The sequence below is a fragment of the Platalea leucorodia genome (assembly GCF_965183815.1).
Source record: "Platalea leucorodia genome assembly, chromosome: 13".
NCBI classification, from domain to species: Eukaryota; Metazoa; Chordata; class Aves; order Pelecaniformes; family Threskiornithidae; genus Platalea; species Platalea leucorodia.
Window position 1 is genome coordinate 10,097,051 of NC_138835.1, and position 23,882 is coordinate 10,120,932.

Genomic DNA, 23,882 nt, shown 5'->3' on the forward strand with positions numbered 1-23,882 from the left:
TTACTTAAGCAGATTCAGAACTATGTGTATATTAAAAGAAATATCACATCCATTTCTGCATAGCGGTAGGTCATTGTGCTGGACTTCCACCTGTAAATCCTGAGTAGAACTGGACAGCAGCAACTTTTCCTCCAGTCTTACCTGCTGGAGCAGACGAGTCGGTGGCAAGATTGGCTGGAACAAATTAGGCAGGTTCAAGCACTAAAGAGATGGCACTACACAGATTAATCGATAGACACACAATGGGAGAATGTCTCCAGTCTCCTTTATTTTCATTTATAGAAAAGTATGAATATAAATCAGCAGAATATAAAAAAATATTTCGAATATTTTCCAGCTGAAGATACAAGGCTATAGCTAGCCCTCCTGGTACTGGGATGACTTCCTATTTAGAGCCCCAGGACTGCACTGCATTTTTGGACAACTCAGAGATGCTCCTTGAAACCTGAAGTCCAAGGGCCCATTTACCCCTGGTACCTTCTATTCTCACAGATTTGAACAGGCTCATTTCTAAGTTTTGCCATTATCTCAGCAGCGCAAGATCAACCCTCTGTAAGACTGAGGATCGATATGAAATGATGAGACCAGGGAGGGGGAAAACAAAAGGAAAAGATATATAAGCACAAGCAGGAAACATCCACAAAGAAGTGCCATTGCCGTGAAAAGGAGGCACTTGAGTTAATTTATTTTGCATTGTTGAGTCTTCATTGAGACTTTGGAAAAATAATAATTAAACCTGGGTCCATATGGCCTTTTTTGTCCGATTTCTTATTTGGTGAATTCTCGTTCCTCTCAAGAGAGGGGGAATTTGCCAGAAGTCATCAGGGTCAGACAGGCCTCTCTCAGGCAGAAGAGGCAGCAGGAATGGATGTGCAGAAAGAGACTGGCACTTCAGCGCCAGCCTGATTTCTTTGGAAATTGAGGAGTACACACGGACAGAGAGGATTTGGGATGCCACAGTGCAGACAGCAACCTCTTGAAATTAAGTGGCATAGCCTTTGGCACAGAGAAGTCATAGTTTTGGTTATGGTTACTACCGCTGCCGCACATTTGTGCCAGACAAGCCATCGCAGCGCTTGCTTGCTGGGACTGCCAGGAGAAGTTAGATGAACAAGAAGCTGTGAACAGAAGGACAGGAGCAAGTGTCCCGCTGGCGAATTTTCTTCCAGGTTCCCTTGCATCGAGGGTTCCCTACTGCCTGCCAGTGCAACAGCTGATTCCTGAAACACAGTCGTAAGAGGGAGAAAGTTATTGTGCTGCACCTCTGTTGCAGGGAAGTCACTTGTACAACGAGGGCTTAAATCATCCAGTAAAACAATTTAGTTTGCTAATATCCACTCCATGGACCCAATTCTGTCTTTCTACTGCTGTAAAGAAGAAACAACCACAGTGACCCCCATAGGATTATAGTGTGAAGTAAAGCCACAGTCAGTCTTCATAGGAACACTGGACTGGAAGAACCCAGAGCAGCACAAACTGTTAAGTCCAAAAGGATTCACAGAAACATTTCCGTGAAGCACCCAGCATTGCATGCAACAACTCACAAAGCACGCCAACATCGCCGTAACTCCTGTATTGAAACACGTGACAGGTTGCAAAGTGGGCAAAACACCTCCTTCTCCATTTTTCTTTGTAACACCATGCTCCCTCTCAGCAGGCAGAGCTCTGTTGCCACCCATAGCCATCAAGATGCTGATTAAGTACCTGGCATGCAAGACACAGCCCAGGTCTGTGCGAGCAGTGCAGGGACATGAGCAGCTCTGGATAACCACGTTAGGGGAACACTTGCCTAAGCTTTTCCACCTTGCTAAGAGCTACACGCTAACACGGCTTCTGGATGGCAACGGGCTGGAGATACCAGACCCACGAGTGCTGGAACAAGGTACTCACAGACCTCCTGCGTAGAGGACAAAAATCCAACCAACCAACACCTCTTTTCCCAGGCAGTCCATCAATACATTGACCAGAACTGAACAGAGAAATATCCTATTACAACAACCAAGCAGATCCACAGGCCATTTTTCACAATCAGTGGCTGCCCAAGGAATGCTTGCCTAGCGGCCACTGAAACTGAAATTCTGCTATAGCACTGTGCCCCTCCCAGATTTTAGCATTTAGTGGTTTAAGGGAATTCCTCACATCAGTGTGTCCCAGCCCTGACCTTTGGGGAAGCACAAATACCGCAATTGGATCAACTCTTGCCCTGTGCAGAGAGCTGCCCACACAATAGCCCGACAGACCCCTAACTTCTGCTTGTTTGATAGTTCTGTGGAAACTGGAATTATTGCTCTAGCTCCACAAAGATAACCCTGCCCTCGGTTTAACGAGATGTCATGCTCCAGAGCAGGGTTTTATGCATCACACATGGCTGGAAAAGGCTCACTGTATTTTTCTTTTGGCTTGGGGTCATTTTAAAATACCAGAAGCTGCACAGGGAGGATTAAGACCCCAGATAAAGTAGGCCGCGCACACAGCAGTCCCATACCCTTCAAAACTCTGGGCTGCAGCTTTACCTTTAAAAGGCTTTACTCCTTAAACTCATAAGCTAAACTTGCTTAGTCTCATCTTGCTGGTGAGGAAGGCAAATACTGCCTCTGCTATAAATCAACTCCATCCATCCTCTCTCTCCCTCTGCCCCATGAGCATGGGCATAAACTGCTGCAGCCTGGACATTTATGTCCTGCAACCGCCACATCTTTCTCCAGATGATGAAGAGCAGCTGATCCTCCTAGACACAGGCTGAGTAACAATTTCACAGATGTCAAGTCTGTGCTTGATTTGTAGATCTTTCAGAAGACGATCCAAAATTAACAGATCAATTTCCTGGCTCAATGCTCTGCCTTGTTTATCTCAAAACCTTCCAGAAGAAAGAAGCCAATGCAAGCTAGATTATCCTAGCTATCCTCACCTGATGGTCACAGATCTGGCCATGAATCAAGGACTTCGGGAAACCTCCTGAGCTTGCATAACAGGGGTTAAAATGAACTAGCATCTTCTATGGAGTGGGAGACAGGTGGAAGGCACAGATAACAAGCATCTCTCTTTAACTTGAAGCATTTATAAGCCAGACTCCACTTAGACACAAGAAGATAATTAGGAAATACTCATCAAAATATACCAGCATTACTGAGTTTATTTTAAACTCTGTCAGATGTTTTCCTTCCTGAGAGTCACTCTTGGAACAATATCTCGGGGAACTAAACGCTGGCACAAGCTGCTGGACTGACAGGGCGAGAAGCAAAGCGCAGGCACGGCGTGGGTGGGACAGCAGCAGCTGTGGATGCTTCCCCGCACAGCCGCAGCCAGCGGCCCCAGAGACCCAGGCCAGCGCACGATGGCACAGGTCAGCCGGCATAACCACCGCTCTGAGCTTACCACAAACCGTCCAGGTCTCCTGGCAGAGTTACACCAGCACAAATTCAAAATGAGGGTGAACTGAGCATACAGCCAGCGACTTGTGAGCACATCTAGGCAAACTCAACACATGCTGCATCCTAGGCTCTGGCATCAGCTTTGGCCTCCCACCATCCTCTTTCTCAGGGCAGCAGCTGCTTTCCCATCTTCTTCCACCTTTCTTTACAAGCATCGCGTTTGTGCCCTCCACATCTGGCCAGCAAATCCCAGCCTGAGGAGCTCAGCATGCCATCCCCTCAGAGCGCTGCTCCCTTGCAAGACTGCATGCTCAGATATGGCCACTTACTCTAACAGAAGGCAGAAGCCTTTTCACAGACATTTCCCTCATCCCACTCAATGGCTGACCCCACCAACAGTCCAATTTCTTCTCAGAGATCACGGAGGTCAGTTTTTTCCTCCATGCAACCTGGTAAAAAATGTATATTATTTCTGGAAACAAATTAGGGGATAGCTCTTCATATAAAGAATATGTATAGTAAATACTTGCACTTGAGATGTTGATATCAAGAAAATCAAGCAAGATACCCAGCCCTGGACAACAATCTCCTTGACCCACCACTGTAAGGTCAAATAGCAATAAAGAACACCAGACTGTCCCCTGGAGGTCACCTATCTAGGGGATATGTGGGAGTTACCTAAAGGATCCATGTGAAATGTAAGGGGGGCTTCACACACACACACAGAGGACGAGGAAGCTGCAGACCAGAGACATCATTCATGTTCCACCTGCCAGTCATGCATTCACCTCTGACAAAGCTGCCCAGCACTGCTGCTTCAAGGAGGCTTACAGTGCACCTCCATTGCCTTTTGTAGGTAGGAGCTTTGTCCGCTGCTCAGGCCAGCCCTGCCTGCCCTCCAAGCCTACGTTACTACCCTGGCAATGAACCAAGTGAACACACACAGTCCCTCAGCCTGGCACACACCTAGAGAGCTCACACCTGCCTAGAAAATGCCACAGACATGACTTCATCTGACATTACAGGCAGTAATGCTGGAGGGGTAAATCTCACTGTGTTAAAAGTTGGCTCCCCTGCTGGCTCTCACATGCCTATAATGAAATGGACCCACCAGTTCATCTTACAGACCTCCAGCAAGACTCTGGGAGCAATTTCTAGGCTCTGCTCAATTGGGATGGATTCAAAGCATCTTCTGACACGTGGGCTGAGTCCTGACTTCAGCGAACCAGGCACCATTCACCCCAACTGCATTATTGCCCCCCTCTCCAGCCTTCAGCCTGCCAACACCTGATGATCAGATCATCATTCCTAAAGGACACAGCTCCATTTTCTTTGTGCTTCCATTCCGCCTATGGTGCTGTTCACCAGGCGAATGCAAATGCCCCCTTCTTTTTGCAGCCCAACGAGGAAACGAATTCCTGAATATATTTTTTATTTCGCTTAATCTGATGCTCCTGTCTGGCTCCAGGGTTTTAGTAAAATAACATTACTGTAAGCTTTTATAATCATTTACATGTTGAATGCAGGTAGGAGCTACTCCTGGCCACACCAGTTAAGATTTTTTTCCTTCTTTATCTAAAAGCTTCTGGAACGTTTGTACATGACAAGCTGAGGCAGGGAAGGAAAAGACTCTAACGTGACTTCCTCTTACCAAAAGCCTGAGAAAAAACCCTGCCTAAAAAGGCCATTATTGGCAGTCTTGGTAGCACAATACATTGTGCGCTTGAGGCCTTACAATCCTAGTTTAGAGTTTCTCATTCAAATGAACGTGCTTATTTCAACATTTATATAAGTTTTAAAAATACCCCTGCCCAGCAATGATTTTCTCAGGCAGGGCTGCTAACCAGTTTCAGAGGATGCCTTTAATAAACTTACAATGGGGTTAAGAGTATCAGGACAAAAGCAGTGCAGAAGCTGTGCCTCCAGTGACCACAGCGGAGGCTTGGGAGCCAGGACTCCTGTGTTGCTGGCTCTGCCACAGATGTGTTTCGCAGCTTCAAGCCATTCCCTTCATCTTTGCTGGAGTCTGCCCAATTCGTACAACCTGGGTGGTCCCCATCAATCACCCCAAAGCTTCTTCAGCTTTCCAGGGAAAGAATGCTGAAAGTGCAAAGATTTAACAGTACTTTCATCCAACCTCAGGTGCCAGCACATACCCCAAGTCCCTAAGCCAGCTGCCACTTGCCAGAAATACTCATAAAGGGTCACTCATAGAAACAAAATCCCCAGTGCTTAAAAATCAGAAACAGGTTTGTTTTTATTTGACATCTGACAGGACTGTTAACCTTAGAAGCATAGCTGGAGTGTCTTTAAAACAAAAATACTCCACAACTGCGCCACTTAAAAGTCAATGAGATTTAGCAGACTAAGTGCAAGTACTCCCACATTTCAGTCCTGGTTCTGCCACTGGTTTAATACGTGAGCTTCACCAGGTCATTTCATCTCTGCAAGAATCTCATGGTATGCAACAAACACCAGTTAATATCCATAGAGAGCTCCAGAGAGCTGCGTGCAGCACATTATGAAACTGGGACAAGCAGATCAAGGGAGAAGAATGAAAAATTCGACATGAAAACAAAAGCTAAAACTCTTACTTTTTGCTTCCACTGCCATCGCCATAACAATGTAGACTTCTGGAGTCTAAAGCCGGGTGCTGACACTCCACGCAGACGGTGTGGCCCTCCCTGAGATACTGCATCCAGTGAGTGTACGAGTGGTGGCTGTGCAAGCAGCCCGGCGTGATGGCCACAAGCTGGAATTCAACACAGTACCTGCAACCAAAATAACCGAGTAGGTTAGCTCAATAACCAGATTAGAGCCTTCCACACGACTGGAAGAGCCAGACTAAACTGGGTGACCACAGATCGCTATCACTAATTAAGAAAACAAAAAACAAACAAACCCCCCCACACACCACCAAGGTCATAAAAACCAGAACATGTGGTGCACCTGCATTTTGACAAGGTTAAATGGGCAATAAAACTACTGTGCTCGTGTTTTCAACTTACATATCAAAAAACATCAGGTTTTACCGGCATCTGTTTTTACAAATAGAGACACAGATTGGTCAAGCATTTGACTAAAGCCAAAAAAACAACAGATAGGTCTTCTGATTCCAAGTCTGGTATCCATTTGCTGAACCACTCTTTCTCTATCATCTACAATCGGTTACTTAAAACGGGTTTTGTAGAGCAACTTGCGACAGGAGCTAAGATTTGGTCTGTAAAGGTTTTCCTTGTGATGATCTCCCTCCTAAGAGACAGAGTGAGGTTGTCATATCTCAGTGAGAGGACACAGCGCTTCTGCCCTGCTCAGACTTTTCTGTGCTTCTGATTTTAACCAAACCTGAGAGGAAAGCCCAAAAGAACTGGCCCTGTTTGGAGGGGAAAACCAAGGAAGTTCAGTAATCGTTTGTAAACACAGCAGAGAATTGGGTTCTAGTCCAGACTGGTTCTGTATCAGTCATCACGGGGATTTCCAAACATTTTCAAGCAGCACACTGAACCACAGGAGCAGTTTGCTTCCTTGTCTTATCTGCGGGAAAGAGAGCAAGGACAAATACGTGTGCAGTAGAGCTGTGCTCACATTTTTGAATTTTGCAGGGAGAAGGCTCAACTAATGAGGAGTCCAAGGGAGGCTCAGGGTGAACAGATGCTCCTTCCTTCAGACACTTAAGTGAGGGGGATGGATGCACTCACTTAACTATGGAAACACTTACATGTACAACAACATGTGGGGAAGTAAATCACCAAGTGCGTGGCTGCTTCATGCTGCAAGAGCAGCTCTGGGAAACCCCACACGGTGTTTACAGGAATGGCAGCTCTCAACAAGAAACAGGCAAACCACCAGGACTGCAATAAGAACCCCTGGGGAATAACCAGCTTGCAAAGCTGTGTACGAGGGGTTACAGGGTGGAAGACAACTTTTCCCATCAGCACTGTGTCGCTGCTAGCGATGACCCCAGCTGGGAAAGAGGAGGACTGGGAAGGCTGATGCCAGCTCCCCTGTGTGTGAGGCACCAGCCTGGAGGCAGAGCAGCACACGCAGAGATGGCTGTGTCTCAGAAGGTAAAATGCAACAGGCCTTTCTGCACAACCCTGCCTGTACCTGTGCTGTGCAACAGTGCGGCAGGGGAAAACAGGCAGTGTTACAGCCAAGGGGGGCTGAAATGGGAGAGGGATGTGCTTCCCATGCAACAAGATAGCAAACTCTGCCCCCTGAGAATTTACCCCATTTATGTAAAAAAGCGCAAACTGCAGCAGATTCCACACTGGCAAGAGCTGAAGTGAATGGCCCTCGGCTTTTTGATCACACAACCTTAAACAGCAGCAATGCCATGAAGGAAAAGCTGAATTTCAGTCTTGTACTGGCCCTACATCGAGGCAGACCCACAACCTTCAGGTGCACTGCAGATACTGCTGTCGCCGAGAGGAGAGCAGCACCCTGCTCTAGTGAAGTGCTGCCCTTCTGCTGGGAAACGCTGACTCTCATCAGCAAAAGCTGGGCCCAAAATTGCAACCAGAGAGACACTGGAGTATGACTGAGCCCCCGTGCTGAGCCTCCAACTTACCCTGCTCTTTCATTGCCATCAGCTGCAGCTCTTTTTTTCCTCGCTTTTCCAAACCCTCCTGTTGTTATTAATGCTGGGACTGTGTATATCAAAGAGAAAGAGTACATAGCATAAGTGGCAATACTGCACTAAGGCTGTTTACGTCTGCAAAACAGTAAAGATGGGTCTTTAATGTCACACGGTTTTATCTTCAGCAGGAAACAAAAACAATTCTAACTTTGTATTTTCATATTATCCATAGCCATCAACCATTTCACTGAAAAGAGAATCTGTATTCTTGCCAGACTTTTGCCTGAGCAGAGTAAGCCTATTTGTCAGGCACAACCAAAAGACAGAGAGGGGAGGCAATATTCACTTCATACCAACTCTCAACAGGTTTGAAGAAGTCAGTTGTAGCTAACATCCAGACTGGACAGATTATGACCCCAAAATACCAGCAAAAATGACAAGCAGTTCTTCTAAAAATCAGTAAAGGTATGTCATGAAAAGTTGATTTGAACAAACTGAAATCAGGCTTTTTCTCCAGAAACTACTTGGAGGTCTCCTCTGCCTGCACTCTGCTCCAGTGCAGAGAAGTCATACCTTGCCTTTGATGGGTATTGCTCCTTCATGACTTCTTGCAGATGACTCATAAAATAAAAAAAAAAAATACATAAAAAAGAAAAAAAGGAAGTGCTCAACACTCACTTACAGAAGTTTTAAACAGGCATAAATCTACCAACTCTATCAAAATTGCCAGAGATTTACACTTGTATAAGTGAGATCACAACAGGCCTGTAATATTTCACTTTTAAACACAGCAGATGATGACAGCAAACGGCAGGCGCTCCTTTCAAATGCTGTCCCAGGAAGGATATCTCTAAGCCCCTGTGTGAAGAGCTCAGTTCTCAATTACACCAGAGAGGCCCAGAGCAAACATGCTGGTGTCTGAAAACAATTCTTTTCAAATACAGTAAAGAAAGATCAGCTCTGCTGACCCAAACAAGAGTCCTCCCCCTGATTACCCAGACACTTACATTTTCAGTGGACTTACTCAGGGACTGTTTGCACTCTGTTCCTTGCTGAGTCCAGTACTCCACGCAGCCAGCCCTCTCCTCCAGAGGAGGGCATGGCTCTCCCCCGTTCCTGGGCTCCTGGATGACGTCCCTCCTCCGAACACGATATGTTGTCTTGCAAGGCTCTGCGCAGCCACTCCAGACGCTCCACTGAGATACGACACAGGGGATAACTGGAAGAATAGTAACAAACAGGGATGTGGAAGGTTACAGAAATGATGCCAGTGACGTGCCTTTTCCAGAAAAAGACACTTTTTGACATAGTTCAGTACAACCTTCCTTATTTCACACCTGTCCCACAGTTGTGTTGGGCACTGGATGAATTGAGAAAAGTTTTAAAATTAGACGAGGTCAAATTGAGTGGTAGGGGAAGAGCGGGATAAAGAGCAGGAGGAAAGGGAGGGTGTCGTAGACCCTTCATGCAGATAAGGCCTGAAATCTTACTGACTTCTCTTGTGAGATGTCACACAGCAAATGATGGCCAGCCATGAGTTCGGACCATCGCATGGCAGGCTGGAGTTGAGTTCAGGAAACAAAATGAAATACAATGGCTTCCACTTTGTATGCGTTGAAACCAATCCCCAAATATTCTGAGGATGTGACTCATGTTAAAGTTTGGGAACCGGCACTAAGTAATGCTTCAGAAATCTTCACATCATTGAGCATCCCTACTTGCTTTCACATAGTATCCACGGTGCTAAACCCATAAGCTTTGGCCTCCATGCAGCTAAAGAAATGTCTTCCTTCAGCATTCAATATCCCGTCCATTCAGTCTGAAATACACTGGTACCATTCCCGGTGTCACATACCCTCTTCTGTCATCTCTTCCCCATAAGCATGCCCATAGTTGAGTTTTATAGGATTGAATCTTTGGAGAGAACTATCAAGAACAACACAGGAATCACTCGAGCACAAGAGCATTCACCTGCTGGTCTCTCTCAAAGGCAACCTGGAACCATAGCCCATGATATACTTGATCGGTTGTACTTAACCAACACAACCTAACCCTCCAGAGCAATGCCTCTGGAGAAAAACACTTGCAGGTCAGCCTAGACTCATATATTATTTTTTTCCCCACATATTCTCAGTTGGCTACAGTCCCTCTCCTTGCATTTCTGTATCTTGTGACTGAGCTCGGCCAGCGTATGACAATACCACACCAGCACTTCTAAGGACGTCAAACTTCAGTCGCACCAGTGAAGAGGTGTCTTACCAGGTTTCCTACCTTGCTGGTTCAGCTGCTGGGTGCCTCACGCACACAGTGACCAGCTAAAAGCCAGCAGGCACCACCTTACGTACACTAAGGGAAGGGCTGCACTTGCAAGCTACCTGCCGCCAACGTTCCTGTGAGTACTCAAGAGGCAAACTGTGCAAGGACAGAAACATTCGACCCACGACGCTGACCTCAGGCACGAGGAACGCCTCGGTTCTGAGTCCAGCTCCACTACTAATCTATCACTCAATTTAAAGATGCAGATGAGTCCATTAAAATCCATTTAGAGCCACTATGCTCAGCACCTTACAATGACAGACATTCGCACTCTGATTTACAGAGGCATTCAAAAGCCTGAGTCCCACCGATTTCATCGGGAGGTAAGCTGCTAAACACTGTCGCAAATCCCAGCCTTTCTGAGCAGCTCAAGCTTGATACTTCCATTTATTCTCCCACGGAACACAGATAACCCCTAATTACTGCATTAACCTCATGTGAAATTGCCCTTGTCTTCAGAAACTTTAGGAAGATCTTTCAAACGCTATTGCTTTTCTTTGTCTAAAGTCACCACAAACAGCTTTTTAAACCTGTTCAAAGATTAGGAATTAAATCAACTATCTAAGTAATTGAGACATTTCACATATGCAGCCACGCACCACAAAAAAAGCCTGTGCATTGGATTGTAGGCTACCCAACATTATAATCCTTTTGTGCATCTGATTTATTTGGAATATTATGCTCTCTTCAGTTTTGTTTGGTGTCAGTTATTAATGCCTTTGCCTTAATATTTTGCTTTACAAGTCAGTTTGATAAAGTAGCTCTTTAGTGGTGGGAGAAAGAAAATTACTGAAAAAAGGCCAGGCTACGGAGGTAACACAAGTCAAAGTAGAACTGGGTCCCTTACGCCCAGCACAAATGACTCACAAGAAATAATGCAGCAGTATCTTATGCTGCACAAAACCAGCTTTCTCGCCAGACCTCGGTAAGCAGGATGCTGTTATTGCTCCGGTGAGCCACAGGATGGCACCGGGCTGGGAGAGCGCAGCAGCAAGGGCTGCAACACCCGTCCGGCTGCAGGGTGCCCCGCTCAGAAAGGGAGCAGCGACTGCCCTCCGCTATCCCCTCACGATGTGTGGCAAGGGCTGCAGAGACATTTTTCTTATTACTCTTCTGTACTATGAAGAACAGACAGGAGAGGTTCCCCGAGCAGCAGGGCGCAGCCGCAGCGGTGCTGGAGGAGCACTCAACAACCGTGTTCAGACATGAAAGGCACTGGGGCACCCAGCACCCACCAACACAGCCCTCCCCTGACAGCCCCACCGGCAGGACAGCCACGCTGCACCCTCCGGGCAGACCTGGGGTGCCCGGCCTCAGGGCAGGGGTGAGGCCGGTTTATGGGATCCCATGGGTGGCACTTTTCACGCTCGCTGCTCTCTGCTGCACCTGGGAGTTGTTGGTCTGCAGACCTGCCAGCCTGTCCTCATTCACAGACATAGCTTGTTTAAATCACTTTGGAATGAACTTATTTCCCACCCATTTTCCAGCTCTCTCTTGAAAGGAAAAAGGGAATTAAATCATGGGAATGTCTGCCTATCTGCCTAGAGCAAAACTCTGCTAAGGCATAGCTATGCAGGTTTAAAAAAAAAAAAAAAGGCATTATGTGAGCAGGTAAGACTCCTTGAGGATGCTGTTTGTGGGAAGGGAATATGAGATACTGCACCACTTGCTAAAATAACTTATCTCCTTAGTTCAGATCTGCACTTTAGTGGAAGACATTTGCGGAGGGAGTGCTGCTGTGCTCCTCGGGTAGGCAGTGCTGCCCGGGGACCCCAGCATTCAGCTGCTCAGGCACTGTGGTCGAGGCTCTCGCCAGATCAAATGCCAGAGCTGCAGCCACACACTGCAGCTATCGATGCCTTTTGCAGGGATGTGCAGATTAACACAAGCAGCAGATTTGATCCCGTCCATAGTAATTCAATCCACAAGAGGCAAAGGGATCAGGGGATTCTGACTCAGTCAGGAAACGTCCCGTTTCACATTTGTGTCCTGTACCGACACGCAGCATCCTGACGCGCCCTGCCAGCTATCTGCTCCCGGGGAAACCGGGGGACCTCAGCATCCCCGAGACCCGCCACCTGGGCGGGGAGCCTGCAGCATCCCTCCTTCGGCCACCCGCATCCCCGCCGGCCCCCTCTCGCTTTTCCCACGAGCAAAGCGGAGCCCGGCGGCGCTTTCAGAGGCAGCCGGGGCGCCGAGGGCCGGCAGGTGCCGCTGGGCTGGGGGGCAGCCGGACCCGGGAGGGCCACTCACCCGGGCAGGCCTCGGCGTAGTCGTGGCAGCAGTCGAGGGTGCGGGCGCACGCCTGGTCGCAGTAGCAGGGCCCGTGGGAGCCGTCGGGGCGCCAGCCGGCGCTCAGGCAGGCCGGGTCGCGGCCGGGGCAGCACAGCCCGCGGGCGGCGCAGCCGGGCAGGGCCGGCGGCGGCAGCAGCAGCAGCAGCAGCGGCAGCAGCAGGGCGGCCCGGCGGGGGCACCCCGCCATGGCGCCCTCCCCGACCTTCGCTCCCCGCAGCCCGGCCCGCTTGCCGGCTTACGGGCGCTGAGGGGGAAGGAGCCGGCCCGCCTCCCCCGCGCCCTGCCCCGCCGCTGCACGGGGGAAGGCGGCGGGCCGGGCCGGGCCGGGCGGAGCCCCGGGGCCGGGGCGCTGCGGCGGGGGGAGCCCGGCGGCGGCGGCCGCCTGCTGCCGGGGCCGCCGGGTGCCAGCGGTGCCGCCGGGGCGGGCAGAGCCCCCGCCCCGCCGCGCTCCTCGGGCGGGTCCGTGGGCAGCGCCCGGGCAGCCCCGCCCGGCGCCCTGCGACGGGAGCTGCCCCCGGCACCGCTCTCCTCTTGTCCGGGCGCTGCCATCGTGTTCCTTTGCCTTAACCTTCCTGGCGTCTCACGATGCCCGTGCATCCAACAGGTCCGTTTCTGCAGACTTTTAAAACTAGGAGGTATAATTTCTGCACGGACTGCTAGCACTTACCTGCCAAATTATCATCAAGATTATCATCAAAAACAAATGGTAAGAGAGAGCATTTTTTGCCAGATTTGACTCCAGCATACCTCATGAGCCATTAAAAACCTGAAAGTACTTCATTCCCAGTACAGCAGCTTGTAAGAAAGACGATCCAGCTGGCTATACTGCCTCTCTACAGAATTACTCTGAATTTTCTGCTTATTTTCAAATGCAAGAAGCTTAAAGTGATTAGAGCCACTCCTGTGAATTATTTAGCTATTCAGTAGAAAGCTAAAGGCTTTACTGTAACTTTTTATCAAGCAGACTTGCTCTGAAATATTGATCACAACAGATGTTATACCTTGCTGAATACTGAACGGGGATTTATAAAACCCACCCACTGATTTTTTGCGACTGATCGTGCTGTTGTACTAACAGTGTGGGTATGGGCAGAGTGTTCCCACTTCAGGGAGACTGCAGCAAAGATGCTTCTAGAAAAACAGAAAATAATATTAGAGGACAGGCTAACACCTTCATCATGTGTAAAGCTGGAGGAGGCATGGGAGCAGAGGAGACCTGGCACCGCACCAGCTCAGGCATAACGTGGTAAAGTGTTCCAAAAAAGATAAGAAATAAAGGGAACTTTAGCTTCTTTGTATGTCCATAGAAGTCTGCAGCAAAGGACAGATGTCTCGTTTTCTTGGCAGTGGTCAGATGTTGTCACCTTGGAAATCGCCCGTGTAACAAATCCTGCGGTGGGGAAGAGGCAAAAAGGCCAAGAGAGGAAAGAGAAGAGCACTAGAAATAGGAGGCCATGGGGTCTAGGAAGGAGGAATGCAACAATACCAGGTGTTAATTCCTGCCTCTGCCAATGAGTCACTCACTACGTGACCGCACGGGTAGGTCATTTAATCAACGTATGTCTCATTCTTGATCTAGAACAGGAAGAACATTAAGAAGGAGATTGCATTACTCAGCTAATTAGTCAACACAAACCAGAGGCCTGTGCGGCTCTTGCGCAATTAACTGAGGGGCAGCAACAGAGCACACTTCCCAGGTGTTTCTGTTTCCAGCACTGATGCTGCCATGCTCCAAATCCCCCTGCCAACAATTGTTGGGGTAGGAGGAACACATTCACATTATTCTGAGACACAGAAAACTGACTGAATGAAAATTAGCTTTAGAAAGCAATGAGTCCGCATAAAGACTGCAATTTCGACTGACCCTGCGCTATTAGGAAAATTGGAGCTGGGTCCAGACATCTCAGTAGGGTTTATATTCAATCCACCCCCACCTGAAGCTCTTGGGAGCAAACTTTTTTGCTCATCTCCCATTCCCAGTCGGAAAGCAGTTCTCCCTTGTTCTGGTTTGACATAGCCCTAGGGGATGTTTTAAGGTTTGGGTTTTTCCCCCCCCCCCGACAGGCCAAAGATGGTAATGTTAAAGAAGCCAAGGAAAACATGGCCCAAGCCATGCTGGACCACATCAGCCCAGCGACAGATTTCTTGCAAGACAATTGCCGGGTCTAAAAGTGGGACTGTTGGCCCTATGAGGAATATTGGAGCCAAGCAAGTGTGCTTTACAGAAAGGAAATGTGGCTAGTCCATCTGACAAGGAGAGGTTCGGGAGCAGAACAGCTTGCAGGGCTGTCCTTGGCCGTAGAGATTGTGTCTTCCAACCTGCAGAGAACACCAAGGGCAGCTCACGAGGGCGGCTGGAAACACGACTTTATCTGCTTGTTCAAGCCCAGCTGCTTTCCCTGCTGGCCAGGCAGGGTTCCTGCCCTTCCTGCCCTCTCACTCATTTTCCTTCGCTTAATGAAGCTGGACTGTGCTGGAGCTGCCACTGACCCAGTTCGCAGAGGCCCTCCTGCTCCCTTTGTTGACTCTGAGGGGCTGGAGGATGTCGCAGATGGAATGTCCCTTCCAAGGGACAAAGGGAAGCTTACGCTCACTTTCACTCTGGATAGTTAATCAGTGTCCCTGCCTGCACCACAGGCTGATCCACCCATCTGTGGAATGGGGAATGCTGTCCAATACCAGCCCCTTCATTAATTTTATTTTGCCATAACTTTCCGACCAAAAAAAAAAAAAAAAAAGATGATTACGTAGCCTGGATAGGATTTACCAGGTGTTTAAATAGGATTTACCCTATTCCCAAGTGTTCGCCCCTTTGCCTCTATGCCCCTATCACCTGATAGCTTATATGTACATTGCAAATGCATTAGGATAGCAGTATTTTCTTTGTTCTGTGTTTGTACAGCCCCTTGCACTTTATGTCCCTTGCGCAGGACTTGGATTCTTGCACATTCCAGCAATAAGGAAACTAGCAGAGCTATCAGTATGCGGGACAAAAAAAAATGGTTCTGGTTTAGAGTGTCTGGTTTTACTTTCCATTGTCACAGCCAAGTCTGTAAAAGCATAGAAGGAAAGTAGCCAACCAAGTGATCTGGTTTCTTGGAGCTGATTTCTACAGATATGTGAAGGCCACAGGAGAGCTGGCTGCCAGCTCATTCAAGCCCTTCTCCAAGGCTATCACAAGGGATGCTCTGCTTGTTCATTATATTTCAGCAAGGAGCACCACCAGTTCACGCAAGCTTTCCAGAACATGATGCAAATCAACAGCAGTGGCAACAATACTTTTCCAAAAGGCGGCAAAGGTCAGTATTTCCACCTACACTTTTGCTGCTGTGAACAGGTACCAACTTGAAAATCAGTTTCTGCAGCAGAGTCTGTTCTGTGGTCTGCTGCCTTTCCCGTCGCACACCCAGAGATGAGAGCATGCAAAGGCACACTTTTCCAGGCTTCGGTGGTGAGTTTTAGCACATGTGGTCCTAAACAGACTATGTCCCGCTGAGCATAGAGGAGCATGGAGGAATTCCAGTTGCACGTAGCAACTTTGTTCTCAGTTTTTAAATATCAGCAGGAAGCAGAGAAACCCGCAGAAATATTAATGTTGTCAAAGAAAAGCTGAGGCAAATGGTCAAGCTTCCTACAACTAACTAATCTGATAGAAGCAGCAAAACTCCAAAACCAGGAAACCCAGCAAGAGGCTGAGACCTTTTGAGATAGTTGGTAATCAGGGACTTTGCTCTAACCACACATAGCAATTGTATGAATCAAAACTGGATGCCAACTCTCATCACCCCTCCACCCTCTGGAAGCTGAGCTCCCAACTTGTAATTATGCAAAAACCTTCCAACCCTTTTCTTCCTATCCCATCATCCCATTTCTGGGGATAACCTCCTTCAGGAAATGATGCTTCAGCATCTTCTGACACAGGCTGTTTCATTTTCAACAGTATTTATATACAGACACAAGCCCTACATTTCCTCTTACTCCTCTCAGGCTGCTGCTCTGGCTGAGTAGCAGCATTCGCTCCTACGCCCTGCCTGCCTGAAGTGGAGACAAAGTGCAGCAGAGGAGAGGACCACCAACAGGAATCCAAAGCGAGACTGAACTGCCCCACGCTATTCTTAACTAACTCTCCAACTGTCCATTATGCTTCTGCCTGACTGATCAGGCAGAATGGGGGCAAGCTGGCCTCACGCCAAGGCCAAAGCAACTGCTGTGGTTTTGTGCTCACGGCACTCACCTGATTCTGTAGTTTGCTGAATGTTTTCCCATCCCAGATCCTTCCCTCTGTGTGGCAGATAGGAAAAAAAGCCTCCAGCTCAGGAAAAGCAGGGAACACGTGCAAGAAACACCTGGCTGTCTCCGAGGATTTACCCTGCCTGGCTATTCCACTGAAGCCATTCACCTGAGGTTTTACTGTTTGTTTCATTCAAGTGTTTAACTCCCTTCCCCATGCCCTGGCAGTAGGAAATCTTTGAAGCATCTCAGCCCTTCATCCCATCCTAGACCCTGAGGATGCTGCTGTCCTAGTCCTGCCAGCCCCAGCTCTTAACAAACGAGCTCAGTGCACACAGCTCGTTCCCAAGACAGGTCAAAGGCATCCTTTGCACAAGCTAGTATCCTCTTACTCCTCAGAGCTGATCTAACCGTACCAGAGCAGAGAGCAGAAACTGGGATTTGAGCTCACACTGCTGCTGATAAAAAGCTGAGTGTTTATTCATCCACTGGAAAAGCTGCATTGGGTCAAAACAAAGACCTATCTCCCCCAGTATCTCTCTTCAAGAGCAGCTGATAGCAGATGCCCAGGAGGAAATATAAGATAGGTTGAATGTATTTCCTCAGAACGCTCTCACACTTCTGGTAGTTTCACTTCCAGGATTTCCTAACTGGTAGTGCCTATGCCTCAGTCCATGTCTTAAACAAATTCTCTCCCATCTCATTTTGAGCCCATGTAAACTTTCAGCACCCACAGTCTCTCATAGCAGCATCCCACGCTACACAGCGCACGAAGTTGTTTCGAACCTACCATCAGCTAATTTAATTTGAATCCCTAGTTCTTGTATTGGAAGAGACAGGGAACAATGAATTCTCATTTACTTTCTCAAAGCCACTCGGGATTTTATAGATCTCCATTGATTTGTCCCTTAATCATCTCTCCTGCAGGCTGAAGAACCACTCTGGCAGGAGGGGCTGCCCAGCCAGTGGTTTGAGTCAGGGAGAGGTGCCACCGTCCCAGACTCTGCCTCAGCAGCTCCACCGTTGATCTCTCTGCCATAACTGCGTTTCTAACATCCAATTCCTCGCTCACCTCACAGGTCCTGCTTCTCTCGAGTCCGTCTTTAGTTTAGCTAACCCCTGACAACAAAAGAAATCGCTGCTGTGGATGTGGTCTTGCTTTCCCACGCACCCCACTCACAGTACGAATTCACACACTTAAGGCCCAGATGAAAACAAATGCACGCAGGCAGGTAACAAGCTCTTAGTGCTGAGAAAAAGAGTCGAGTCTCATATGTGAAAATATCCTAATGCAAGAATTAAGTTTTTTTCTTTCCTTTGACAAACTCAAAATAATAATAGTAAGAACTAGAAGAGCTGGCTGATTTACTTTCACACCTGCTCCTGCTTTCTTAGAATGCCTATCTGCCTGCTTACCCCAGGCACCCTGCGCAGAAAGCCATAATTAAAAAAGTGTTGGGGGGTCAGGAAAAGGAGGAGGACTAAGCATTGAGTCTTAAAAAAGGCTTATTTGAGAAAAGATTCAGGTGGAATTTTCTTTTATCAAGACCAGTAAGCAAAGAATACATCTGCAGGGAACCTAACGCAGCTTTACTGGGAGGAGTTTCAAACTCTGCACTGCAATTCTCTCCTTCGCAGTGTCCTTTGGGATCTTAGAATAGAAGTGAAAAGACCTTTAAGCAGCATTCCCTTCCCGTACACATCTGCTAGTTTTTAGCACACAGAGACATGGGAGAAGAGTTGATACCAAGTGAGATTCAGAGATTTTCCTGAAGAAAATCTGAAGAAAATTCAGATTACGAGCCCACGTATTTGAGATTATTCTGTCTTTTGCCAAAGTAGAGAAGAACATCGAACCAAATAGTCCTAAAGTCCACCTGCAAACAAAGCCCACCCAGGAACAGTCCTATACGCTGACAAAGGGATGGGATCTCATTGGGTCTGAAGGGAGTTTTGGCCAGCAGACCTGAACTGTGCTATTGACCCAGGGACCAAAAAGCATCTCATCCAGAAAAAAAAAAATCCCTTCTTGTTAGATCTGGACTTTTCTGCATGTGCTCAGGAGGCCAACAACTGCTGCACACCTCTTCAGATGCGCCTTTGCCACCCTTGTAAAACTCACCCTCAGCCGGCTGCAAAGAGGAGAACCACATCAGCTTCCCAGAGGGAGTGCAGAGCGGGCACTAGCAGAGGGCAGCAGTCTTCTCCAGAGCCTCTATGACCAGCTAGGTCCAAAGCATCTGCTGTTTTTCAGCTCACAAGTTTTGTCCCCAAGACTCTCGAGGAACTGCTGAGAGAATCCACGCCACGGCAAAGCAGTTATGGCTGAGCACACACCTTCTTGGATTGAAACCCCAAAAGCATTCGCCCTTGATAAAGGCTTCATCTCAACATGGCAAAACTAATGTCTCCAGCAGACTCCAACACACGGGAAGTATGATCTGGTTATTCTGCCTTTCCCTCTCTCATATATAACATTGTAAGCATTATAAGACCATGGGGGAAAGGCAGGCTAGAAGAGAAGTAGGGAAGTCCCACTCTTCTCCTTCAGATGTGACCATAGGCACGGCAACCACGGGTGCTAGCCTTCTCCTCCTCTCTCCTGCCAAAAGCCACTACACAACCCCATCACGTACTGCCTCTCCATAGAGAGCAGGGCTATGACTCACCCCAGGGCATAAAGGAAACAAACTTCTTGTCATTAAAAAGCTATTATCTTTAATGAAAGCTGGAAAAGGTTCAAAGTGGCTAGAAGTCTTATTTAGAAAATAGGAAAGATAAATACTTTAATAAAAAGCTTTTAGTGGTTTTCTCCCTGCATCTTTTGCTTTCCCGAAGAAAAGGAACGGAAACCAGCCAACTTTTCTGAACCTGGTACTTCCAGGGTTTGGACCAGTTTTCTTTTTCTTTTCGTAAGAGAAAATAAAGGAACAATTTGTGAGTCTGAGCCATGAGAGGCGACCCTATGAACAACGTAAGCCATATTCCTTCCCCTAAGCAGAAGAAAAGCCTTGAACAGGTTTGCATTCAAGACGAACCTGGCATTTTCCCCTAGCCTGTGAAGGCCCAGGGTGACACCTGACTCCACAAAGCATTACTGGGAATCTTTTAAATCCAGAATAACCCCATGACAAGGCGCACTCTCTAGCAGAAGGAACACAATGCCTAAAATCCTCTATCAGTTCCACAAGCTACGTGACCCTCTCCCACATTAAATCAAAAGCAGTGCCTGACTTTTCAGATTCCTCCCAAACTAGCTCCATTCTCATGCTTTCACCAGCTGCCTCCACAGACAACTGCTTCCTCCTTCAGCCCTTGCACCTTTGCATCCTCCTCCAGCAACGCTGCTCCTGCAGCCCACGCCACGCTGCGAGATGGCTCCGGGAGCAGCCTTTCCTCCCTTCGCTGACTCGGACTGCAGCTCAGTGCCTCCTGCTTATATAGCTCGTAGGATTTTGCTGCTGGTGTTTAAGGATGGAAAAGATCAACAGGGACATGTACAAAACAGCCAGGGACTTCTCCCAGCAGGTCTTTCCTCACTCCACAGAACCTGTGGCTCAACTAAAAGATGACATTTTTTGTTGTCTTGAGCACAGACCATTTTATTCCCTTCCTACGAGGAATCTCCAAGTGTGCATGAGATGCTACAGAAGAAACAAGTGCACACATACCCCAGAAACAGCAGCCCAGTTCACACCCCGCAAATCAGTTGTCCCAGTCACCATCAGATCGTCCTGTCTCACATAAGTTGATCACTTTGGCTAATGTGTTCTCAACATAAGAGCCCAGGACTCCAGGCCTCCATTTCTCCTCCTTTTTAGTCACAAAGCAGCAGCTGCAACTTGGCAGAGGCCAGAATCCAGGCCCCTTTATTTTTTCACAAGTGGCTATTTATAAGATTAAGATGAAATAGCTAAAACATCTTCATTTTCTCTAACTGATAAATCCAAGAGAAACATCAAAGGTTTTTTTACAATGGTTTTCCTAAAAGAGACAATAAAAAATGGATATTGTCCTTCCATGCAGCGTAAGACTCGGGATAAATAAATCCACCCACAGCTAAAGAAATCCCCATTTATTTATTTCCCGAATTGTCAAGTCAGTTGAGCTGTTTTATGAGTCAGCAAGTGCAAATGGGTCATATGCAAGTGGCAGCATCAGGCTCCAGGGTGACACAGCACCACTTGTCCCCGGGACCCTGTACAACACAGGAGCAGTTTGGAATAGCCTTCAGTACAGTTTCTTCAATGCAGTTATCATCCAGGCCACACATTTTTCACTCTGCTCAATCTCTCCCCAGATGTTAGGAAGAAAAGCAAACCAAATGGAAAGCAAATCCTAAAGTAATACAGACGCTGCTTAAACAGAACACTGAGGTGTCTCTCTAAATTCAAGAGCATGCTTAAATATGGTACTTTAAATATTACACTGCACATGGACATAACTGTTCTGATTAACCAGGCTCTGTAATGAGCTATACAAGCTGCAGAAGAAACCAGATATACTTACTATAACTGGTCCTGTTTTTAAGTTTCCAGTTGATTGCACGTCCTAAGAAACCTTGGCTTTAAATAAATCTCTCCAATAAACTGAACACACATTAGTATTTGACTGAGATAGGTTGAATTTAAAAGACAATTGGTCTAGTACCAATGTATGTTTCAGAAATTTGAATTACCCAGTTGGAAAATGGGTTGAGTATTGCCAACATTAGCCAAGCTTTTAGCTGACACTAGTAACTACATTAACGGAAAAAACAACTGATTTCTGATTACAGTGCCTGGATCTCTGCAGTCCAGGTGCCTCCTCTATCACACAGTCACACTGACTTTGTTTTATACGTGTCAAACTGCCAAGAAGCCAAAGAGGTCAGAGAACAGACCCCAGTTTAATCTCTGCTGCGCAGAGTTCCTGGAGTCCACAAAGGGAAAGACTCCTGGTCTGATCCATGCCACTGCCTGCCAGAGATAATCCGAGTGCATTACATCTCATGGATGCAATGAGTCAGACACATCTGGTGCAATCTGCCTACCAAGTGGCATGGAAATTACTCTTTCAGTGTTGTAAGCAAAGCCTGGTCCTGCTGGGTCCTACCTACCAAACAGGCCTCGTTTGTGTCGGCAGTTCCCCATCATCACTGGGTCTTTTCACTTGACCAAGCATTTGTAGGACTGGACGCAGAACAAATGAGTCCTAGTTTCGGGGCCCCTCCTCAGCTTTGGAGCCACATTGCCTCTTGAGACGTACCCACTCCCCCTTGTTTTAACAGGAAAAAGGTAGTGAATTGACCCTTGTAAATGAATAAAGTTACCGCTAAACTACAAAGAAGCAGATGTTTATTTGCAATAGGGTACCACTTAGGTGATGAAACCAGAGGCCTTATCTACAATGAATGTATTTCCACAAGAGATTCAAGGCTACCCATCTGCACAAATTCAGTCTCTGCAGATGATAGCTAAACACTTCACAGAACATTCAGAGGCAGCACAGAAATATGATGCAAAATAGAGCTAAGAACCAAAGCATCGACCCAAACTCACAGCAGTCAGCTCTCAGCACAGAGGGTCCTTTTTGTGACTGGCATCGCCGAGTGCAACTAGGAAGCAGCATGCAGTAATAGCAGGGATGAAAATAAACAGAACCTGTAACACTAACCTCACCTATTTAACAGTTTTATTCAACTGATACAATTTACGTGATAGAAATGGTCACATTTATTTTCTTAAATGAGAGCAGAAGCTGTCACAGGCACGGGAAGGCATTGACCGGTCAAGCATTCGTGTTCCTTGGGCAAAACCAAGCCACCGAGGCACAGGGCGCTCTGCACTTTACAATTTGGTAAATACAAAGAGAAAGAGATTTTACTTTATTTCACTTGGAATAAGGTGCACTGATTTTTTTTCCTCTCCTCTAGAAATTAGCTTTTTTAGTATTTCAACACTATTTCAGCTATATTCAGGTTTGAATTACAGAGCTCTGGGAGAAACTTAATTTACCTCCTCGAAGCACATTCCTCTTTTCAATACCCAGGCTCCTACTCAGATCCATGAAAAATGATGCCATAAATTACAACAAAGAAAAATCTTGTAAACAACAAGATAAAGAAATCAAGTGTGTGAGGAAAACATTGTTTTTCCCTTTGCTATTAGTGTTTTATATGAACAAGCTGTAAAACTCCACCAAGGTATTTCCAACAGAATTTAGTTTTCATTGCTAAGAAACTTGCGATATTTTTCTTACAGTAACTGTTGGAAGTAGCATATTAAAGACCCACTAGTGGCTTGTGGAAAGATACGGGATAGAAAAAGTTTGATCTAAAACAATTCAGCAGATGGAGATGTTTCTAGACAGCATGTTCAGAAGACTTTATTTCTTATCAGTAAGGATAATTGCACAAAAACAGGAGTTTCCTGTTATTCTCGTATCAGAAGGTGCATTCTTTGTTGATGAAAATCACAGTTAGCCACCATGGAAGTTTTAGCAGTGATACAAGCAGAGGATGCTAAGATTTGGGGAGAATGGGTTAACTGCAACTTCTCGTTCTGTTTTTCTGAACTGTTTTTGCCCTGGGACCTCACGACAAGTTCACACAGGCGGACTACCAAGTCCAACTCTCCGGGTCTCCTGGTAGGATCTGCCCTTTAGTCTGTTGCCTGCAGGATGTGGGCCAGGAGTCCCTACGTATTTTCTACAGCGTGGAGATCACTAGCAATTTTTGACGAGTTAGATTAATTGTGCCTTGGATGGTAAAGGAATGCATTTTGCTGAATGACCAGAGCTGCCTACAGACCTCACAGCTGTTGTTTAGTAGCTGGACCAGGATTTTATCCTAACACATCATAGAGAAACAAGTTAAGAGCTTTTTTGGTTTCTTTTCCCAAAACTGTATTTCCATGGACCTATGTGACCCTGCCAAGTCACTTTTTAAAAATTAATAGAAGTGCTGTATATTCCTGTTCCATCTGCAGCATAGCATTGCTATCAACACTGACTCACAGCCTTAAAGAAAACGGTCAGGAGTAGACATCTGGATGACAGAAGAGGTCACCAGACTTTAAATAATGACATTCTGAAGAGACTTTTAATAACAT

At 47.0% G+C, this 23,882-nt stretch overlaps 1 protein-coding gene across 2 annotated transcripts in view; it reads right to left on the minus strand.

Annotated features, from left to right (window-relative positions):
* Window positions 1-278: 278 nt before the first annotated feature.
* LOC309596873 (somatomedin-B and thrombospondin type-1 domain-containing protein-like) overlaps window positions 279-23,882 on the minus strand; it is a 37,419-nt gene continuing 13,815 nt past the window's right edge. The window contains exons 1-5 of one of the 2 annotated variants that reach the window (XM_082325624.1): window positions 12,520-12,794; window positions 8,975-9,169; window positions 7,942-8,020; window positions 5,966-6,142; window positions 279-1,220 (exon numbers count right to left, since the gene is read on the minus strand). In XM_082325624.1, coding sequence (XP_082181750.1) covers window positions 1,103-1,220; window positions 5,966-6,142; window positions 7,942-8,020; window positions 8,975-9,169; window positions 12,520-12,748 — 798 coding nt within the window. In that variant the 5' untranslated portion in view covers window positions 12,749-12,794 and the 3' untranslated portion in view covers window positions 279-1,102. Of the gene's footprint in view, window positions 1,221-5,965; window positions 6,143-7,941; window positions 8,021-8,974; window positions 9,170-12,519; window positions 12,795-23,882 lie in introns of those variants that run through there. The other variant, XM_082325625.1, reaches the window with a different exon arrangement.